Source organism: Strongylocentrotus purpuratus, unplaced genomic scaffold (assembly GCF_000002235.5).
Source record: "Strongylocentrotus purpuratus isolate Spur 01 unplaced genomic scaffold, Spur_5.0 spur5_scaffold_6, whole genome shotgun sequence".
NCBI classification, from domain to species: domain Eukaryota; kingdom Metazoa; phylum Echinodermata; class Echinoidea; order Camarodonta; family Strongylocentrotidae; genus Strongylocentrotus; species Strongylocentrotus purpuratus.
The window spans coordinates 2,498,110-2,521,744 of NW_022145612.1; the positions used below are offsets into that span (position 1 = coordinate 2,498,110).

The window sequence follows — 23,635 nt, forward strand, 5'->3', positions numbered from 1 at the left end:
GGGCCCCTCCAACAAGTGAATGAAAGACATTGAACATAAAGGAGAGGAGCTAGATGTTATACCAAAATGTAAAGTTGTATCATACTTCCACCCTAGAGTGTATGCTGGCCATGAAAGGGAGGAAAGAGTAGTCTGCTCCACCTGTCATTCATTTATTACATCCCTTATTCCCTACTCTGCTGGGGGTCTTTTAAAACTCTTGTAAGGTCAAACTTTCTTCACAAAGTAATGGTAGAAAGAGCTTTTTTATAATGAAGCACCTAAGAAGGTCTTTATCTTTCATCATTATTACAATCAGTGACTGCAACATGAGCATTCATAAGATTTCTGTTTTGCAAGCCCTATTCTTAAATTCTACCAGGTTAAGTCTAAGCTATATTGTCCCATACATTAACAAGTAAGATATAAGTGTATCTGATCACTGCATAAGATTAATAGCTCTTCAAGAGCTTGGAGCAAATAGAAAATACGAAGAGAAATTACATTTTTGAAGTCAATTTGTTCAAAATGTGTCAAAATGTTCACAAATCCTCAATACTTGGTAATGTATGGGACACACAATGATTAAATACATTGGACTTTCCCACCGATATCTCCACATCTCTGAACCATAGTGGAAAGCATCAAATTAGGGTTACAAACAGAGTTCACAGGATTGGAGAGTATCTGTTCAAACCTTACCATTTGCTCTATGTGTCTTGTTGAAGAGGTTCTTCTCGAATGCCTTCTGTTCTTTGGCAGTGGAAAATGTGTCATCGTAGTACTGCACATACAACATAATATAGAAAAGTTATGCAATTGTTATGTGAAATTTCAAAGGGGTTGACTTATATATAAAAGTACCTTTGCTTGGGACAGATACTGGAAAGTTCAAGTACTTTTGCATTTGTTTGCTTGTTGTCTGTTTTATACATTAAACTTAATACTGATTTGTAAATTTAATATTCATTACCTGCGGTAATTCAAAAAAACTTCTGGATATCAGCTAAAAAATACCATTTGTAATATTTTGTATTTGTTACAAAAGTTCCACATATTGACATCTTGGATAGCTGTAAAGTTTCAGTGATGCATGTACACAGACAAATACTCACTTTGTTATTAAGTAACACACATTTTAAAACTGCATAAAATTTCAGGGTCATTGAAATACTTGAAAATCTATAGATGAAGAATATCTTTGAGCATATCACAGTACCTTTGCTAGTAACCTCTCTCCATCATTGTCCAGGATAGCCACTGCCTTCACTGTGTACAAACTAGCAAGCTGCAAGACAGATTAAAGGAGAAAGAGAAAATTATAAAATCATAGAAAAACACTCATGGTTTCTTTTAAGTAATGAATTTCTAATTAACAAACATATACATGTACATTTCATAATACCACTATAAAGAATTTAAGAAGGGTACAATGTAATAGTGTTGGGAAAGATTTATCACAAAGTCATAAGGTTGTGGATTAGAGAGAAGAAACTCTTCTTTAAAGCATTTCATCTGAATAGAACAGGACACATGTTTCCAATCTCTAAGAAAGAAGAGAAAATAGGCTACAAACATTTGGGCAGGTACATGTAGTGCCTTGACCGCCATCAAAATTGAGTTCTACATGTACCAAACTAGGACTCTTCAAAAGTGAGCATCGAAGAAAACTAAAATGATCATATGCTTCATGTTTTAATCAGATTCTTCATGATCCTTCATCAGAAGTCAGTCCTCAATGCCAGAGTCGATGGCTTAAATAACGCTTGAAGCTGGTGTCAACTTTGACCGCTATATCTCAAGAACACAAAGGCACAAAATATGGCCCTGGACTCCGGCAGGGTCCCTCCTGAACACTAAATCAGCATCCTCCCTATATCAGATAAGGTGTCACCTTGAAACACGAGTTTCCTCCTTGTCCTGTGTCAGACATATGGCCTGTTCCATTAGCTGGGAGGGGGGTTCCCAAGGGAAGCAGGCGAATGGACAAGTTGGACAATGAGTTAGCAATTTCATTTTTTCTTCTTCATATTTAGGTGCAAGTGTTTACTAATTTTACCTATCATATTTATGAGGCCTACAAATATGCTCAATAATTGGAGCAAATTTAATTTTCAATCATGTTATGCCACATGAAAAATAGATCATGTGGTTTGATACAAATTTTGTGTTTCAAATGGTAAATGACCAAAAATTTACAACATACAAAGAGTTTAAACACAAATGTTCATGTCTCAAGTCATTTTTTTTAGCAGTGATATTCATGAAAACTCTTTCATATCAATTGGAGATTACATTGACATGAACACTAGCACAGATTAATTATCTATATAACTAGATTAAGGGTAAGCCTTAATTTCGAATTCTGATTATGTAATAATCAGAATTAAATATTAATGGAGGCCAATCAGATCTTTATCATATATATATAAAGAATATAATTTTGTTCTATATTTGATTCAAAGCCAACGTGTGAATATATGTTTCATGCCAAGTTTCACAGAAACACCTGATTAGGGAGAGAAAAGCTTAAATGTACAATCGTGTGAGTTTCCTTTTTCAGCAATGATACGAAATATATGCTTTCCTATGATTTCACAATTATCTTCAAGAAACGTTTTAATCAGGTAATTATAATTTATATCGGTCTTTATACACATGACTGGAAGAAGAAAAAATGTGTTTAGAATGCTGCCCCCGCCCCCTTCAAAATAGCAAACAACAAGTTCTTCTGAGAATTTTTTTTTTTTTTTTTATAGTTTCACTTTAAAAATCAGTAATATAACTGTAATTATGGACCTGGTTAACAAATAACAATTTGAATTATTGAAAACTAGCTCACAAGAAAAGCAAAATAAATTATAATTGATCATATCCAGACATCACAGCTACCTGCAGTATATTGCAGAAATATTGAATATCACACTTTCGAATCTACCATATTCATTTATTGCACTTGTAAGTACAATCAATCATGCTTATTAAGCCCTCAAAGTTGTCCATTTATTTTGTGGAGGTACCAGGGTATAGTGGTTCATTTACTTGACTCTCAATCAAAGGGTTGAAGTTTGACCCCAGCTTAAAACTACCATCATTAAGCAAGGCATACATGTAGGTACCTAGCTACAGTACATGTAATATGCCACATTTTTGGCCACCAGCTAAATGTATGAGTGGACTAATAATGTTGGAGCACCAGGAGCATCACAATAAGTCAGCTGTTTAAGAAGCCACAAATATTAATATCATTATTATTATCATTATTAGTATTATTATTATTATTTTTACTATTATTATTATAATTATTATTATCATCATTACAATTAATTAATTAATCTTATTTTCATCATTATTATTATCTTGTTCTTATCATTCTCAAATCTATATCTTATCTACACCTATAGAGCCAGGTCTAATCCATGGACCTAAGGCACTACTGAGGTGATGTCACCATTATATCATATTATTATTACTATTATTTTTATCATCATCATCATCTTAATCATTATTATTGTTATTATTATTATTTAAAAACCTATAACGAGATGACAGAATTTTGAAATATATTTGACTTTTTAAATGTCAAAATATCAAACTTCAGAAAAAAACTAATTTCTATTGAACGTGTGACATAAATTTTTTCTATAATCTTTTTTTGAAATATGAATAATATTTGGGTAGGAAAGACATCACAGTAAAGTTAAAATCCAAATATGAAAGGTCTTTGATGTCAAACATATGGGACAAGTTATTGTATGAAGGCCTAGAATCAATTATGGAGTGTGACCACATACTCATATCACATCTTGTGTTTCCACCCGATAGCACAGATAGTGAGAAAGTTACTCCAGTTTGATTTCCTATTCAAATTATTCAAGAAAGGTTTTGAAAGTAGCAGTGTGAGAACTAGAGAATGGGAGAAATTATGGGATAGCTTGGATTCCCTGAAGCAAGTTGCTTTTATTTCCCTATTTTTCTTAGCGGCCATGTTTGGTAGTATTGCTGTATCCTGTATATGTGATGAATGAAGTTTAAAAATCTAAAGATCTATCAAATTGATTGCCTAAATTTTCTACGGGGCATGATTCCTTCCCTATGGTCAATTTGTAATAAGATGTCCTTCCATATTTCCTTTCAGATCATTACCTACTAAATGCGCTACTGGAAAAACCTTAAAATTTTGTGTTAAACATATTTTTAATTTTAAATACAGTAAAACATATGTGAAGAACTACATGTACATGTATGTACATTGTAGTATACAGTAAACACATGTATGTACATGTATATTTGTAAAGCGCTTAGAGACATTTGTATTAAGCGCTATATAAAAATTAAATATTATTGTTATTATTATTGCAAAGTAGCTATAGATAAATCTTCCCTACATGGTGAATGTACATATGTAATTCACAGTCCAACCGGAAAGAAAAAAAGAGGAAATTAATGAGAGGGAGAGAGTGAACATCAAAAAAGAAAGAGAGCACTGATCTTTCTTTTGAAAAAATATGCAGAAACAGTTCATTGAAGATTGAAATGTTATCTGGCATAATTAGACCCACCACCGGTAATGTATAGTCCACAACATGTGTTTGACAACATCTTTTCTATCATATGTGATCATGTTATCCCAATTGCAAAAAGCATCAAGGGAAAAAAGTTTAATGCAACTTCTTGGAAAAACTACACTAAACTAATTATCAAAAGTCCAGGAATTGATCTACATGCAGTTCCTTAACAACTGCTACATGTAGGTAATTAAATCATCTCACTTGCTTTGTGGTAAAATTCATTAATTGGATTCAACTAGCTTCATCTTATTCTTAGCATCTGTGTATTATCCTTTAAACAACATCAATCTAAATTCAATCCCGCACCCTTTCTTGATGTCAAACATTACACTGTACATTCATGTTCAGAAATTCAGAGAAATCACTTTAAAACATGACAGAGGGATGAAAGAATTATCGACAATGACCATTGTTGTATATTACTCTAGGACTCGGAGGGGAAATTTGTCACCTCTCTCCAAAAGGTGAGTGCTGTGAGTAACACTCAACTGTCAACAGTAAATTGCACATGGCATGTTTTTTCAAGCTTTTGTGCCACACTAATACCTTCCTACCGATAACATCACTTCTTATCCCCCTTTTTCCCTGATGATCTCCCCTCGTTTGCTTCATGGTGGCAGTCACACTTCAAAGTTTCAATGCATCAGTTGTGTTGCTTTATTTTTAATCCTGAAACAAATCACTGATGGTTATCCATGCTCACGTTACAGTATCTAATCCCCTTTGTGCAATACCTACTGTACATGTAGGTATAATTTTGTCACACGGTTATATTTCATAAATTTATAAAGCATGTCATAATCAATATCTACTTTATTTGCTTTCATTGAAACTTTTCTCATGTTTAAGTTCAGAATGTTAAATACTATACATTTGTAAATACACCATTCTTCTTTAAAATTTTGAATAACAAATTTTACGGGGTTGTTAATGACAAGTTTCAACAAATGTAAATGGTGAAACATATGTCTATATTCTGTCTGCTACGTAGTTTGCATTTCAAGTGTGAGTGTCTCTTCATTAACCACATACAGCAAGCAATCAATTCTCAATTTCCCATGGTGCACCTGAGCAAATTGTGGATAGCGGAGAATGGCCCCTCTGGAATAATGAATCATGGGAGATAAGAATCATTCTTCTTCCTCCTACCCCCCCCCCCTCCTCCCTTAACCTCTCAGAGGCAATGTAAGTAAAACAACAACACAAGAGAATGAAAGCATGTCATAATCAAAAATTTCATTCAAACCACTCCTAGCAATCACAACCTTAATGATACAATGTGGCATCACTGAAAACTGGTTAATTCAATCTGTCAACTTTCCATTCAACGGCTTTCAGAATGATCTGGTCCCATCTTAGATGGATAGCGAGTTTCACTTTCACCCATCATTCATTCATCCATGTACAGTGTCTGTATTGTTCACACAAACTCTCAGTAAACATGCATAACAATGAGAATGTACAACAGGTACATGTACGTACATTATGAGAATGTTGAATTAATTTGCTAAGGATGGTGACACATAAGACCTGATTGATAACATTATATTGCTCGTCCCTCATGTATTGTGGTTTCAAGATGTTCGCGTAGGCAAAAAAACATAAACAGCAAGCACTCCAACTACATTGCTAACGTTTTCATCATTAACAAGGTGTATAATAACACTCTCAGCACTTACATGTACATAGAAAACAAAGAACATGAAGCTCTAGGCCAATGACCTAGAACTCTAAATGTCAATAATGTCATTAAAGGCAATGAATGGTTCTCAATCATTTATGGTACACATTTATACCATCAAAAGAAATTTAAGGTATTTCTTTTCAGGAATGACTTCAATTATCACTATATTCCCATTTTCTGTACTGACTTTATTGTAAATCCAATTCTACTTGAATTAGATTTGCACTTTATAGTCACAGCAAAAAACAAAAAACAAACAAACAAAACAAAACAAAACAAACATACCCGGTACACACAAAAAAGTCACATCAACAGCACACTTACGAACAATTAAATAATCTTTAGAAAGATAAGAGAGGCTTTCTTGTCACTAAGATCATATTAAATACCGCTATTCATAGAAAAAAATCACTTTAACGCAGAGCTGCTCACTGCTTACCCTACGTACTAGTATAGCCTCTTTTGTAATTCAGTGCACCTGCATAGTAAATCCAGGTCTTGAAGACTGCTTTACTCCAGCTCCGTCTTATGTTTGTCTAGACAGACCCCATCCCCTGTTTCCTTCCTCTCCATGTTTGATCACAGGAACTTCTCATCAAATTAGGATCTGGTTGCTACTTGTTCATTTTAACTGCTCTTTAGATTTTATTGGTTTCCCCAACTTACCCAACTTACCCCTTCTCCCAACCACACTTTGGATTATTACACCATAAATGAGGCTAAATCTGTATCTAATTTATACATAGACGCAATAAGATTTCTATTCATTGACTTATTCTGTGATTTAGTGTCAAGTATTCCATATTTTGGTGGAAGTTGGTAAGGTGGGAGTGTCCAGGGAGGAGGGGGGGGGGATGATAATGTAAATACAGTATAGGAGGGAGACCCCAAATCACTTTCAACATAGACTACTGGGCCTACATTAAAACGGATGAAGAGATCAGTTTTCTCCTCGTAACTACTTTGCCATTATCAGAAACAATTAGATACAACCTCAAAAAAGACTTACTGGTTGTCACTATTTCTTATGTCTATATGTTTCTTGTTCATGTACAGGTATGTAAAATATCAATCAATTTCAGATTACTTGATAAAGTATTATAATATAAATGCACTAGACTAGGACAATCAAGAAATCAACTCAGGGCAATTTCAATACCCTCTTTAGAAATCATGTTCGGATTACTTGATTTATCAATGTCACATTCGCAAATTGAAAAGGAGATGCACACGGCTATTGAGATCGCCATAACTTGATTTATTGAAAGTCTTTGCGAACATGGTTTTAAGAAAAAATTGATCTAATAATCAGATGTTCTCCTCAAAGGTAATACAAAGTTTGAAAATTGGGTAGATAGTGATTCTTTACAATTTTGATGTATTTTGATGCCCTGTATTTATAAGCACTAGAAAATTTAGCCCCGAAACTCTTGAATATAAAAATTTACCGGTGCTCCCGGTATATTTTGAAGAATTTCAAATAGCGCCTATGGCCGTACAATGGTAGCTGCGACCATGAAAATCTCAGAATATGTAGTTGTGATATATCATTTCTAAATGGGAATAGCTAATCGGTCGATTTTAGTCAAGAAATATTTTTTTATAGCTTAATTAATATCTTGACCTTGAGAGGGAGTTATACAACATACAGAGTTTATTATTTACAATTTCATAACTTTAGACTCAATTTCAACCACGACAATGATCACTGAATATTGTAGGATCGCATATGCTTCCAATATGTTCATTTGAACCAAATTCACGACCCCAATTCCAAAACTTTGTATTACCTTTAATATAATACATTCTTGAATGTATTATACCAGGATGAATAGCTCAATTCTACAGGAGAGGAAGTAACTCAATTAGAAATATGAAAATCACTGGAGATGCTCTGTCATGCAAGTGTACTCCAATTTTCTAAAAGATTTGTTCATCTAATGCTGTGGTTTACTCACCACAAACTCTACCTGTTAGTCTGTTAGTCAGTTTGACAGTCAAGGTCAAAACAATTGTCTCTACATTCATGGTGTGAAAAAATCTTGAAAAAGTCAAAAAGCCATATGTTGAACATGAATGAACAAACCAGTATGAATCATCAGAACAGCATTGATTGTCATGATAATGAATATGTATTAGATTATGCAAATGTGACACCTGTGACCTCAGGAGGTCAGATCGCATGTGCGCGATGTATATGCGATACGCGTGACTTGATACCCAGTGCGGGGAATAAACACCAGACTATGGTTTATGGAATTCAACTACTTTGTTAGTTTGTTTGCACTTAATATGTGACATTGGCGACGAGGATTAATGTTTCTTGGATGTTGAATCTGTGGCTACGAGCTGGAAAAGTTTCAACATGGCATTCGCTGGAGCGGAATTGTTAGCGCTTCGAGGAGTTCCACACTTCGATCCGACGGGTGGTGCAAGTATTGTCAGCGGCAAGTGGAAAGCTTGGCTTGAAGAGTTCGAAGCCTACGCCGATAGTCGCGGCCTGTTTCTGGACGGATGTACGCCGGCCCAGGAGGCTCAACGGAGAGCACTGTTGCTGTACACTGCGGGGCCTGTGGTAAGGGAGACTTTCAAAACACTTCCAGATAAAGGGGAGAGGAATGAGTATCAAAAAGCCACAGATGCCCTAAATGCTCATTATGTTGTCAAACCTAATGCTACGTTTCAAAGACATTTGTTCAGGAAAACAAAGCAGGAAGATGGTGAAACGGTTGCCCAATTTGTTACCAAATTACGACAGGTTGCTATTGGATGCAATTTCGTAGCTGGGGATGTAGAAAACCAAATTCTTGACCAAGTAGTTCAGTACTGCAGAGCTGATAAACTTCGCAGGAGAATGCTGGAGAAAGGAGGTGAGCTCAAGTTAAATGATGCATTGTCCATGGCTGCTGCTCTAGAAGCTGTTGAAGGTCAATTTAACTCCATGTCATTGAGAGAGAGAGAAAGGCCTAGAGCTGGTGGACAAGTTCAAGTGAACCAAGTATCGTATGAGAATGACAGGAAAAAGAATTTGGAATGCTACCGATGTGGGAACAAAGGACATTTTGGGAAGGATGCATCATGTCCAGCTAAAGGAAAGATCTGTCGGAAATGTGGAGGCCAAAACCACTTTGCGACGATGTGCAAAAGTAAGGCCAAGAGCACAAGTGAGGCGAGAGGAAAATTCAGAGATGGGAAGTCCAGAGATGGAAAGAAGTATAAGAATAGAGTTCGCCAAGTGGAAGGTGAACCCAGAAATGATAGTGATGATGACAACAGCCGTGGCCGTGAGCAGAGGTACTATCAATTTGCTGTGAATGGTGATCATGAGAAAGTCCCAATAATCATTGGAGGTGTCACAGTCCCAGTGATAGTAGATTCGGGAAGTGATTGCAATGTAATAGATCAGATATTGTGGGAGAAACTGAAGAAGGACAAAATCATCTGCAAATCTACTAAGAGTACCAAGAGGCTTTATCCATACACATCACATATACCATTAACGACCGTTGGATGTTTCACAGCCACCGTAGAAGTTGGCAAGATGAAGTCGACTGCAGAGTTTGTTGTCATCAAAGAAAAGGGAGAACCTTTACTGAGCAAACATACGTCTAGAGAGCTGGGAGTGCTCCAGGTGGGAATTGTACATGTAAATGCGGTACAGAGTTATGCAGGTTTAAAGCATGAGTTTGAAGCAGTCTTCAAAGGAGTTGGGAAGTTGAAGGGCCGACAAGTTAGGTTAGCAGTGGATGAAACGGTGAAGCCAGTGGCCCAGCCTGTGCGAAGGACTCCATTTGGACTGAGAAAAAAGGTCGAGATGAAGATTGCGGAATTGATCGATCTCGACATCATTGAGCCAGTTGAACGCTCCACGCCATGGGTAAGCCCAGTTGTCATAGTTCCAAAGAGAAATGATGAAATAAGACTGTGTATCGATATGCGTAGAGTGAACGAAGCAATCATAAGAGAACGTCACCCCATTCCCACTATTGAGGAAGTCCTACAGGAGCTGTCGATTAGCAAGGTCTTTTCGAAAATAGACCTGAAGTGGGGGTACCACCAACTGGAGTTACATCCGGAGTCTAGAGAGGTGACAACCTTTGTCACTCATTGTGGGCTATTCCGCTATAAGAGACTGTTGTTCGGAATCAATGCTGCTCCAGAGATTTATCAATATGAGATACACAGAGTGATAGCTGGGATAGAAGGAGCTGCGAACATATCAGATGACATCATTGTGCATGCATCGACCCAGAAAGAGCATGACAAGAGGTTGAAGCAGGTGCTTGGCAGACTGCGGGACGCAGGACTTACTGCAAATGCAGAAAAGTGTAAGTTTGGTGTCTCTGAGTTGGACTTCATGGGGCACAGACTGACTAGCGAGGGACTCAACCCAGGATTGGCCAAGGTGAAAGCAATTGCAGAGGCCCGTGAACCCCAGACTGCAACTGAGATGAGAAGTTTCTTGGGGCTAGTCAACTACTGCGCAAAGTTCATTCCGAACTTTGCTACATTGGCAGATCCACTGAGAAAGCTGACCAGAAAGGACACGCCATTTCAATTTGGTCATGAACAACAACAAGCGTTTAAGGCGCTGAAGGAAAGCTTAATGAGTGCAGAGACCCTGGGCTACTATGATCTAAATGCACCGACAAAGGTCATAGCGGATGCCAGTCCAGTTGGCTTAGGAGCAGTGCTGGTGCAGGTGCATGCTGATGGCCCGAGGATAGTAGCATATGCCAGCCGCTCGTTAAGTAACGTTGAAAGGAGATACTCTCAGACGGAGAAAGAAGCCCTTGGACTTGTGTGGGCTTGTGAAAGATTCCATGCGTACCTGTATGGAATAGAGTTTGATCTAGTGACTGATCACAAACCGCTTGAAGTCATTTATTCACCGAGATCTAAGCCATGTGCGAGAATAGAGCGGTGGGTTCTGAGGCTTCAACAGTACAAGTACAGGGTAGTCCACATCGCAGGAAAGTCCAACATAGCAGATCCATTGTCAAGATTGCTGAAGGATGATCAACCGAGAGAAACTTCTGTGTTGGAAACAGAAGCAGAGAGCTTTGTGCGTTTTGTGGCAGTCCAGTCAACGCCAGGTGCGGTGACAACGAAGGAAGTCGAAAGAGAATCTGAACATGATCCTGAACTCGAAGTTATCAGAGAGTGTATTCACAGTGGACAATGGGATGATTGTCCATACAAAGCATACATTCCCATCAAGGATGAACTCTGTATAATTGGTCAGTGTGTGCTGAGAGGTAGCAGATTGGTGATTCCACAGGCACAGAGGCCAAAGATGGTGTCATTAGCTCACGAAGGACACCTGGGCATTGTTGGCACCAAACAGAATTTGAGAACCAAGGTATGGTGGCCAGGATGTGAGAAAGATGCAGAGAAATTCGTCAAGACTTGTCATGGTTGCCAAATCACAAGCAGGGGTAATCCACCAGAACCAATTCGAAGTACTATGTTGCCAACAGGACCTTGGGTGGATGTAGCTGTTGATTTCCTAGGACCACTTCCGACAGGAGAATCTATACTTGTGGTAGTTGATTATTATAGCAGATACTACGAGTATGCAATCATGAAATCAACCACTGCAGAGAAGACAGTCAAAGCCCTGGCTGAAATCTTTGGCAGACATGGGTTACCTGTGACGTTATACTCAGACAATGGACCCCAGTTCATCTCAGAAGTTTTCGCAGAGTACATGAACATTACAGGAATTCACCACCATCGGGTGACTCCTAAATGGCCCCAAGCCAACGGCGAGGTCGAAAGACAGAACCAGAGTATAGTGAAAAGGCTTCGAATTGCACAGGCAGAAGGCAAGGATTGGAAGGAGGCCTTGCTGACTTACGTCGCAGTCTACCGGGCTAGTAGTCATTCGACAACGGGAAAAAGCCCGGCAGAAGTGTTGTTCGGGAGAAAGATCCGAACTAAACTACCACAAATCCAGGACATTAGTGAGGATCAGGAACTCAGAGACAGGGACCTCCAAATGAAAAGTGGTGCAAAACACTATGCAGATCTGAAGAGGGGAGCCGTACATTCTGACATAGTGCCAGGAGATAAGGTGATAGTAAGACGTGATGAAAGGAGGAAACTAGACACGCCATACTTTAGCCAGCCATACACAGTGATAGCAAGAACAGGAAGTATGGTAACTGTGAAATCTCCTGACGGAGTCCTGTATAATAGGAATGTATCAAGTGTAAAAAGATACATGTCCCGAGACACTCATAACGAAGCTGCCAATCCAGAGAGGACAGACGGCAATCCTGAGGCGGTGACCGGTATTCCTGAAGGGTCGGACGGTAATCCTGAGGCGGAGACCAGTACTCCTGAGGCGGTGACCAGAGATCCAGACTCAGAGGCAGCGAGCAACACATCAGGCGGTGACCAGAGACATCAAGATGGTGATACCCAAGCAGAGACAACAAACACCAACGTTCCTATGGCAGCTGGTAGACCACAACGCCAGAGAAGATTCCCTAAGCGATATGATGATTTTGTGTGATTCCAGATCAATATGGTGGGGAGGAGCTCTTTGTAAAATAGCGACAGTGATATATGAAACTACATGTGCCAAGGAGAAATGTTTGGAAATCATTGGTTGAAGCCAAGTTATGATTTAAAGGGTGTACGCCTTGCGCTGCCCATATTTGTGAAATCGACATGTTGGAGAAATCACCATGGAAACCAAGCGTACGAGGAAGTTGTGTTATGTGCTAAAATAATAAGTTCTGATATATATGTTTCAATATTACACATACATTAATCAATGTAAAAGGGTGTACGCCGAACGCTGCCCTTATTGTATGTGATAGGTGTTGCGAAAAACACAAGTTTGAGTTGGAGCATCGATCAGTTTTCAAAAATGGATTCAATCATCGAAGAGAGTATTTCCAGAAACTTCAGTTTCAGCTAGTCGTATGAACGCTTGGAGATAACAGATGATTTACACAAACTCAAAACTAGAACTCAAATAGTATCCAGTGAACAGTTGAACTTTTATTTGGACCACAGACTGGATGCATGAAAGATATTGCATGAAAGATATTATATTGCATGTTATGTTTTATGTTGTTCAACAAAGTTGTTTGGGAGATAAAACATTTGGGAAAAGTTTATCGACCAGATAAATTTGTTGTTTGTTAGAAGTTGTTTTAAAAAAAAAAAAAAGAAAAAAGAAAGAAACAAAAGCAAATGCACCAAAGCATGTTTATTTCAGTAATTCACATATGGCTGAAACACAAGAACAAAAGAAATATTACAAGAATTTTCAGTGAAACTATCGTATAAAAATAGACCAGGATAAAGTTTCATTCTGGCAAAGGAGGGATGTCATGATAATGAATATGTATTAGATTATGCAAATGTGACACCTGTGACCTCAGGAGGTCAGATCGCATGTGCGCGATGTATATGCGATACGCGTGACTTGATACCCAGTGCGGGGAATAAACACCAGACTATGGTTTATGGAATTCAACTACTTTGTTAGTTTGTTTGCACTTAATATGTGACATTGATGTCTTTGTTTTATAATTGGTTGCTCCTTGGTGGAAGATTCAAATGATACATGTATATTTCTAAAATTGCAGTTGTCATTTTCAATGTTTGATATTCTTTAATTCTCTGTACACAACTTGACCTTGGCCATGTGCCACAGAACCACCATTTTGGGAAAAATTGTGAATATTTTGAGAATTATGTTTAGTTTTCAACTTCTCACTGTGGACTTTCGGCCTCCTCTTATTTTGCAAATAATTTGAACATGTTTCAAGTTCTCCTTCCACTTTTTAAACTTTAAAGATGCTGTCCCTTTTGCAGCCTACATCAAATTCTGTAAACCTTTGCAGGAATTATGAATATGTCACGTATGTCTATCTGTGAAATTTAAACATTAGCAGTGTCCTAGTATTCAATTATGCAAGGAAACTGTTTACCTTCTAGACTTCACAGTCAGATGATAATTGAGTGACTGACTGACATTTTTTTTTCTTTAGTAATAACATACATAAAACAAGCTGTATGTTCAGGTTTATGAGCATTTGTCAACATCAATAACCGACTACTTGTAATGGCCAAAATTAAACTGATTGAAACTTTGTGCAGCACAAAACGTACGACCATTTGGTAAAAGGGTCTAAAAATCAGACTATTTGACAACTAATGGTCATTATTTTCCCACTAAAACTAAAAGCCATTTTCAAGCCCTTTTGTTTTTAGAGAACTTCTCAATCAGTATTGTCTTTCAAATGCTGCTGGAATTTAATATTTTCATTTTTTGGCCTGAACATGGGACATAGTGCCTTTAAAGCCCCTCTTCATTTTGCAAAATTCTTTTTTTGAAAAATGAAATTCTCACTGTGCTACTTCAGGACTCTTTTTTTGCACATATAGAAATGTATGGAATCTTCAGAATGCCAATAGAGGCTTCTTTCAGTTTTACAAACACTAAATGTGCTGCTTGAGGATATTTTTTTTCTCTTTTCAAGTCTTACAAAGCTTGAATCTCAAGTAATTTAAATTACATACTAAAGTCAAAATTGAAATTTTGACATTGTCATGAAAGTACTTGTTAAATTGCTCAAGAATTTGTCTAAGATTTAAACCAAAACTAGATGGAACTTCGACTGCGCGCAGTCGAAAGTGATGCCTCCGTCATAGAGCAATTTTACAAACCAAAACGGAAAAAATATTTCAAATTCAAGTTCGGTTGTAATCCATTAACAGGTTCTCAGAATATCGTGATTACAAGCTATTTCTCATATACATGTATGACCCTTTGATCTTTGAACTCATGACCCCAAATGCAAAATACATGTCTTGAGTTTGATGGTAATCCATCCATCGGTTCTAATGCTAATGCAATCACAAGCTACTTTTGCATACAAAATGAGCCCCGTGACCTTTGACTTTGACCTCATGACCCCAAAATCTAATCAATTCATTGGCTCTGCAAGATACATACATGACCTTAGTTTGTCAGGAATCCATAAATCGGTTCTTGAGATAACGCGATCACAAGCTATTTTTACATACATAATGAGCCCTGTGACCTTTGACCTTTGACCTCGTGCTCCCAAAATCTGATCAATTCATTGGCTCTGCAAGTTACATACATGACCAAAGTTTGGTACGAATCCATCAGTCGGTTTTTGAGATAACGCGATCACAAGCTATTTTTGCATACATAATGAGCCCTGTGACCTGTGACCTTTGACCTCGTCACCCCAAAATCTAATCAGTTCATTGGCTCTGCAAGTTACATACATGACCAAAGTTTGGTACGAATCCATCAGTCGGTTTTTGAGATAACGCAAAAATGAGAAGGGGACGTATGTACGTACAGACGTACGTACTGACGGACGGACAACCCGAAAAAAATAATGCCTCCGGCTACTTCGTAACGGAGGCATAAAAATCTCTGAAAGTTTTGGGCATAATCAACACTTATGCCTAGGTCACATATAAACCGGGCCCTGTACGATTTTCCCTACCCGGCGGCTTGCCATAGATTTACGAAAACCTTCTGATTTGTTCATTTCTACGGCATGTGTGGTCACCAACGCTCAAAATACACGTGGGCGGAGGGCGATTCGCCCCCGTGAGCTCCATAATCGCCCCCCGTCAGGTTGCTCACGGGGGCGATTGCAAAATTAAAAAGCACCCCCATGAATTTATAAAATAAAAGATTATCTTTTCTGATATAACTTTAACACAATATTGAGTATGAATTTTCAAACCTTAAACCAATGAAATGGAACTTAGATGGCGCTATCTCTCCCATCTCTATGAGTATTACCGATACAAAAAAACGCAAGCTCGCACTATATTGTGCGGCCGTCAGTAGTGGCTATACTGCGCTGGTAGTACAGGTTTGCACGCTGACGCCCAATATCTGCTGGAGCTGGAGACGATCACGCAAAGACTGAAATATGCAGAAGTTTTTCATTGTGAAAAGTGTGAATCCTCTGAAATCTGGTAATTCTAAAAGACCAGCAAATTATGTAACTCGACCAGTAAATCAATATCAAGAAGAAGAACAAGACCAAAGATGTTGCAGGGGCGGATCTAGGCAGTTTATGGGGTTTAACCCTCCTACCCCCCCCCCCACCCCCTCCCCCCTCCCTCTTGGGCTGCCAAGTGAAAATGTGATGTGCATAGAAAAATGCCATAAAATAGCACCAAAAAAATGCTCCGCTTGTTAGTAGATGTCAGGAAAACATCACTGTCTTACGGGGGTTCAAAATAGCAAAAACAAAAATCACCTCGCCGCTATGCGGCTCGTGGACGATAAATGATAATGATAAAAAACAAGGAATTTAGGAGTTTCATGGGTACCAATTCAATGGAAATTTGTTTTAAAATTTAAAAAATTAATTTGAGCCCTGGTGGTCACATATTCTGCAGCACCCGGGAGGTGCCCGGTGAAAATTTGTCAAGTGAAATGCACTGAACTAAGTGTACTCTGACATCCACACCTCCTGTATTTAAAGCTGGGATGTACATTTTGAACCCGTAAGGTGCCCTACAGGCTTTTTACATGCTTTCTACGGCCTAACGGTCAGATAAAAACGCCGGGTGAATTGGGAGCAGCCAACTCAGCACCACGGCGCCATTACGGCTTAAAAAACTGTCCCGGCGCACGTAGGAACTTTACGGCAGCCAGTCAGACATCGGCCAAAAATTGCCAATATGTCTGTTTTTACTTGGTGTACGGGCCCCTGAGTGTATATGTGAAAGCCCCATTAGGAAGAGAGAAATTAATTTGATTTTCAAAAAGAATACAAAATCAAGTCAGACACAATCAAACTACAAACTAAAAATTATAATAAGTTCAAGAATAAATCATACTAATGTCAGTTCCAATAACCTTTTAATAATAATATTCATTATATTCATCGCCTAACACTTACTTTGTCAGAAGTCTCTAAGCACTCTACAATATTAATGCAGCATAACTACCGTGGCTTTAGCAGTGCAGCTGTTACGCGAGCTGCGTTTCAAGGAATAAAGTACACTGTAATAACTGTAATAACGGGCATGCACAATACCATAACCCATACGAGAAGTTTGCATAATTTTGGACTGATAGCTTGAAGCTTCAGTCCGAGTTGCAAAGCTATAGTGTAGACGTCGACATCGAAGCCCTAAACGGAGGCTTCCCGATGTCGGATGTGATCCAAATTCAATAGACTATATGATTATGATTAAAATGAGTAAAAAATTGGGCTAAAATTCCTTTGCTAAGAATGGATATTAAACTGCTAAAAAATGGATACGGAACTACACTAGCGCCAGAAAATCAGCAGCATGTTTATGTAAAATAAGAACCTCATTATAAATATAATAATAACATGGGCTTCAATAATGATAGGCACATTCATGGGGCACTAGAGGGCGCTTTGCGCGCGTACAAAAATCTGAATGGCCTTGCTGCGGTGGGTCGGCAATAATCAGCCCAAAACTTGGATATGGGAGGGTGGAAGGATATATCTTTTTTATAATGTTCTCTGGTCTTACCCTTAACCATCTTATGTTTAATCTATGTAGAAATAACATGCGAGTACGATAAGAGAAACATCGGGCCCATTACTGATGCAACTTTTAAAATATTAGCCTAGAAATGACCACCAAACGGAAAAAATTGACATTTTTTCCCGACAAATCTTCATAAAATCTGATTTATAAACAAGTCACATCTAGGTACACTAATACAAATACGATTTTCAGAAAATTCAGGTATTATTTTTTAAGTTTCTTTCAAGTATATTTCTGCGCATTGCAGCGCCAATGTTCTTCACTGCTTCAAAATCACCCTTGAAATTTTTTTTTTGCAACGAATTTGTTACGAGGTCCGCGAGTGTTCCCCGTTCCTTGCGTGTTGAAAGTTTGGTAATACATAGTTTACATTGACTCGCGCACGAAAAAATGGTCGAAAACAAAATGTCAAATGAAGAAATAAACAAGCTTTTGTATAGTTATAAGAGTTCTACCGAGGTTTCTTTGTCGATTTAATTTATTATCTACTCTCAATTAGAATTCAGAATTATCTCACTGAAAAGTTAAGAAACCGACGATGTTCTCGATCGTAGTTATTTTCATTTTGCCAGCAGCCGATCTAGCGTTGTTTGGGCAAAAAGCTAGGCCGCTGCCTTCCCATCGCAAACCTTTCCGAGTCCCGCTAAAATGGCGCGCTGCGGAGCTCCGAAGCTGCGTTGGTATCGCTGCAAACTCTCAGCCGGCTAGCTCCCCAAGACGGACCATTCGCGGTATGGCGAGAGTGTGTGTGTGAAGTATGATTTTGTATTCGAGAACGCACGTAATGCAACCGTGCGCGTCATTTTCAGCTGTCGAATGTATACGACCAATTTTACATGTACGATTTTTAGTACAGATACTTGGTCAGTTTTCTTCTTATATCTTTGGTTTTACAACATTTAAAAATAAAATTTCTTCAAATTTGCTCCTGACTCGGTTCAGACTAATTGTGTGATGTGTTTTCAAGTCAATTTTTTGAATATATTTTTTTGCATGAATTTGCCTAATAATGATGGAAAGATGCGGTGCCCATTGATACATTTCAGTATTGTAAAGCATAACAATAAACAAGAATAGTTTGGTAGAATAGTTTTGTAGTAGTTCAGGCTCCAACCACAGACGCCTTCAAAACCAGGCTTGATTGTTGCTGGAAGGAACAGTGTCATATCTCTCAATACTCGAACTGATTTCTTCAATTTCTTTGCTCCTGGGACATGGTACATTGTCCAGTCAAGATGCAACCTCTTGCCCCTCTGGCTCTGCCTCACTGACTTGTAATTGTACATAGATCTAGGGTCTAATGAGAATTATTATTAAAGAGTATGAGTACAAGAAGATAGACCAAGAAGATAGACCTAGAAGCTAGACTGCTGTCTCAGCATTCTTCCAGTATGTGCGGTAAAGGTAAAGGTAAAGGATAATGGTTGCCATGAAGTTATGAACAAAACAAAAAAACTTTCTACAACAAATTTATCAGCACGTGGGACTGAATTAAGTCAGCGATGGCTATTCAATCGATTTATAAATGCAACAACGGCTTAATCTAGAATTTTCTTTCGACAGTTCTGTACATGATCACTTTATCCATACGCAGAGAATGCTCTGATGAACATTAATATCAAATATATCATTTTAAACTCCAAATCTTACCTCTGATGACGAGTCCATTTTCATGTAATCTGTGCCAACGTGTAGTCTCGTGAATCACGATAAAGTTCGCTATTTGCGAGATATCGAGAAAATTAGAACGAAAAAGAAAAGAGGTATCTTTGTTTCGTTGAGGGCGTTAACAAAAGTTAAGTTGAGCTTTCCACAGGTCTCGGGTATGATTCTAATAAATGACCTATAGATCTATAATGATTTAGGAAGATCAGTTTGTTCTCTAAACCTTCAGACGAATATATGAGGAGTGTTGAATAGGGTACTGCATTTTTCAAACGAAAAAGGCGTACATTCTTTGAAAATGTTCGAGTTGAATTAATAATTGACACTATTATTCCTGTGTTTTATTTGTATAGTTTTGTGTATGAAATATTGCTTGATATTTTGCTAGTCCTTCATTGTTAGTATATTAAAATAAAATTTCAACAATCCATAATGTTCTGAGCATAGGAGCATGAGTTCACCCCCCCCCCCCCTCCATCCTTGTCTACGTCTATGGAGGCGCGATAGCTCAGTCGATCGGTAGAGCAGTGGTCTCGTAATCCGGTGACCCGGGTTCGAAACCAAGTCGATGCGCTAGTGCCCTTTGATAAGGCATTACTCCTCATTACCAGGTCCCTCGGAGAGGACCTAAAGCCGTCGGCCGTCTGGTTGCTTACTTACAAGCATTTATGCTTTCTTAGCAGTCAGGTGAAATAACCACCACCATTCAAAATTCAATAATTATTATCCCTCTGCCTGTCCGTCTCTTGCTCATTATATCTCCGATTATTCTTCCACCCCCTATCCGCTTCCCCCCCCCCCTCTCTCTCTCTCTCTCTCTCTCTCTCTCTCTCTCTCTCTCTCTCTCTCTCTCTTCCTCTCTCTATTTCCTTTACCCTGTATATTTATCTTCCTATTTTACGCGCGGAAGTGCGTCAGTTTAAAGTCAGTCGACCGCGGAAGTGAAATCCGTGGGAGTTGAGTTTTGGCAGCGCAATACAAGGACAAAACAGTTTTGCCCTCATTCATTCAGAAACATGCGTCTATAAAAGGGGTCCTCTCACAATGTTTGTCTGCCATACCGCCATGTGTATTATCATTCTCATATAGTTGGATTTGATAACAAACTAATAATCAGAATCACATTAAATTTAAAATTAGTCTACCGTCGATACATTGAAAGTATAAAATGAAAACAATAGTAGATTAATATTTCTTGTTTATCTATTAATTTCACAGTTTGAAATATATTTGGGTGGGTGTTAAATCACAATACACATGATCAGGTTGGTTGATGGTTGTGGTATTGGCTGTGAAGTTGATGATGATGATGATGATGATGATGATGATGATGATGATGATGATGATGATGATGACCACATAAATCTAACTGTTGTAATGATATACTGATGTCATGAGATGCTGCACACAAAAAAGAAAGTCAAACATGATTAGGTTACCAGTTGAGAGATTCCAAATAATAATAGATAGTCTGCATTTGAGTCACAGTTCTACATTTAGAATGTCAACAAAATTGTCGATCTATTTTAAGGTTAAAAGTAAACATTTCCCAGTTTTATGACAGAAAAACTTCCTCTTCTTTTTGTCTATCAGTGTATACAAGGAAAGCATACAAAACGCTTACTCGTTGTTTTGATAAAACGATATTAATCTTTGTTTGGATATAAGTCATAGACCGCGGTGAAGAGTTAATTGAAATGATGTCAACACACTTTCTTCTTATTCCTAACAACAATGTTTTAAGCTCTAACATAAAAAGCAACAATTTGTCAAATTAACAGGCCTTCATGTGGGCCTATTAATCTAAGATGTTATGAGCTATATAATTATAAACTCTCTTAAGTTTCTCGAAAATGTAGACCCAGTCATCATCATTCCGACTACAGTGTTGTTGTGGTTATTTGGACGATAGACAATTTTTCAGTATTCACTTTTTTATCTCAACAAAATTTGCTGTTGGCATGACACCTTTACCTGAGTGAGTCTTGCCTGAAGTAGCAAGCACTGATAGAAGAAAATGGGGGGTAAATATATACAGTTTTTATTCTAGCGAATTAGAGATGCTTTCGTGCAATACAAGTGTATGTTTGATACAATAGTATCTTAGGAAGAAAACCCTTTGTTTTACTGAGTATACTCCCTTTTTTTCTTAAAAGATAGGTGGAAAGATGATGTGGATAGTTTTTTTTTTTTTTTTAAGAATATACAGCATTAAACATTATTGTCAACCGATGTTGAGAATTTCATCATGCTTTAGTCTGAAATATTTCAACACACTTCGTTGCCTGTAAACTTCTTGTTTGTTTCTTAGATGAAAGTCATGGTAACACATATTGGACTCGTTTATCTTAACTATTCACAATGTGAGATAATTATGAATAACATAATACCGAAAAGCTCAAACAGATGAAAACCTCTAACATCTATGAGAAACATGAATGTGTTGGCCGATGCATGCATTTACGTCTTTACACGTCTTTAGTTGCCCACTTGGGACCAGACGGGAAGATGTTGACAAACCAAGAACTAAATTGCCTAAATTGATGCGTTGCTATGGTAACGTCAAACGTTGAGTCAGACGACCCTTTACCGATGTTTCACGGTGAATGCCGACTTTGACGTCTGAAACTTTGTGAGTCCTGTTTTGTTTCACTCGTTTGGCTGGGCTCGATAACGATGCACATTTTTTGCCGTGTAATGTTATTCGGCGGATTTTTTGACGGATGCTAACGATGTTTTGTAATAGCCTGCGTATGGAGGTGGAGAAATTCAATTCTATGCTGGTGATGCCTAGAGTCTGCCGAAAGAGTCAAGGCTGTGTGAGAGTTTTTCATGGCCAGGATATCTATAAAAGGAAATTCAAATTTAACGTCATCATTGTTTATACGGAAGCTATGTGTTCATATCATCGAAAGCATTATCAAACTTAAAACAAAAAAAAAGGTGGTTATTGTTTGCAATAGCAACCTTTTTCAGACGGGGCTATTGACGCCTTTTGACATTTCTAGTAGCCGTCAATAATTAACTCTTTGTCCCACTATTTTCGTGTTAAATGTTGTGGTCATTGTTGACATAATTGACAAAACTGGGTAAGCGGACACTTTTTTTTTTTTTTTTGGTCTCGAAATTTGAAAAATTGACATTTTTTTTCTTGGGGGGGGGGGGGGGTAAGGTCACTCTACGTTAGCCGTGGGCATAATTTTTTTTTTTTTTTTTTTTTTTTTTTTTTTTTTTTTAAATTAAAAAAAAAACAAAAAAACATAAAGGTTTTTTTTTTAGTTTTTTAGGGGGGTTTACACACATAAAAATACCAAAGGGGGGGTTTGAACCCCCAACCCCCCCCCCCCCCCCCTGCGTACGCCCCTGCTTTCGACACTCAAGTATTTCGTCGAATTTGTAAAAAGTGTGGGTAGTTGTTGGTAGTTGTGGAAGCGTGCAAGACGCAAAGTAAGACGTAGAACACCATGTCCCCCGCCCCCGAAAAAAAAGTTGGGGAAAACAATCAGTTGTCATGGCTACTTCAAAGACACTTAATAACCTCGAGTGGGGTGTTCATTGCGCTTAAATTATTTATGAGTCGATCAATTTCGATCAATGATTACTAAAATGGATAAAGTGGGATGAATACAGTTGCAAAGCGTGAATCCAGTATGGGAGGTATCGAGGCTCAGTCTAGGACAGGAGTGGTCTCGTAACCGGGAGGTCCCGGGTTCGAAACAAAGTCGATGCCCTAGGGCCCTTTGGTAAGGCATTGATCCGCATTACCAAGTTCCTCGGAGAGGACTAAAAGCCGTCGATCCCCTGGTGGCTTACTTACAAGCATGTACACTTCCTTTCTAAACAATCATATAAAACAAAACAAAACAAGATGAGGGAATTGTTTTTTCGGGGCACCGGTTTAAATATGTAGGCGGTGCAGGAAAAGGGGTCATTGAGTGAACATAGTGTATGGAAGAGGTCCTGTCACTTCTGTTCACATTATCGTTTAGTACTATTGTGCCCCCCCCCCCCTTCCGTAGAGTAACCACTGTAGTGACGTATCAGGAGTAGGAATAAGATGAGGAATGAGTAGGTCTTCAATGTGCGAATGTAGGGTTTTCCGAGTATATGAGAGAAAAATTGAAAACAAGATCAAGATTAAAAACCAGTAGCCACAGAGGGGAAATATAGAACAAAACCAAAG

The 23,635-nt window shown here is 38.1% G+C and overlaps 1 protein-coding gene across 2 annotated transcripts in view; it reads right to left on the reverse strand.

The window, feature by feature from the left end:
• Positions 1–19,504, reverse strand: part of LOC579955 (coatomer subunit zeta-1) — a 63,901-nt gene extending 44,397 nt beyond the window's left edge. For both annotated transcript variants that reach the window (XM_780043.5, XM_003724029.3), the window contains exons 1-3: positions 19,438–19,504; positions 1,199–1,267; positions 682–763 (exon numbers count right to left, since the gene is read on the reverse strand). In XM_780043.5, coding sequence (XP_785136.3) covers positions 682–763; positions 1,199–1,267; positions 19,438–19,461 — 175 coding nt within the window. In that variant the 5' untranslated portion in view covers positions 19,462–19,504. The remainder of the gene's footprint in view (positions 1–681; positions 764–1,198; positions 1,268–19,437) is intronic.
• Positions 19,505–23,635: the final 4,131 nt, after the last annotated feature.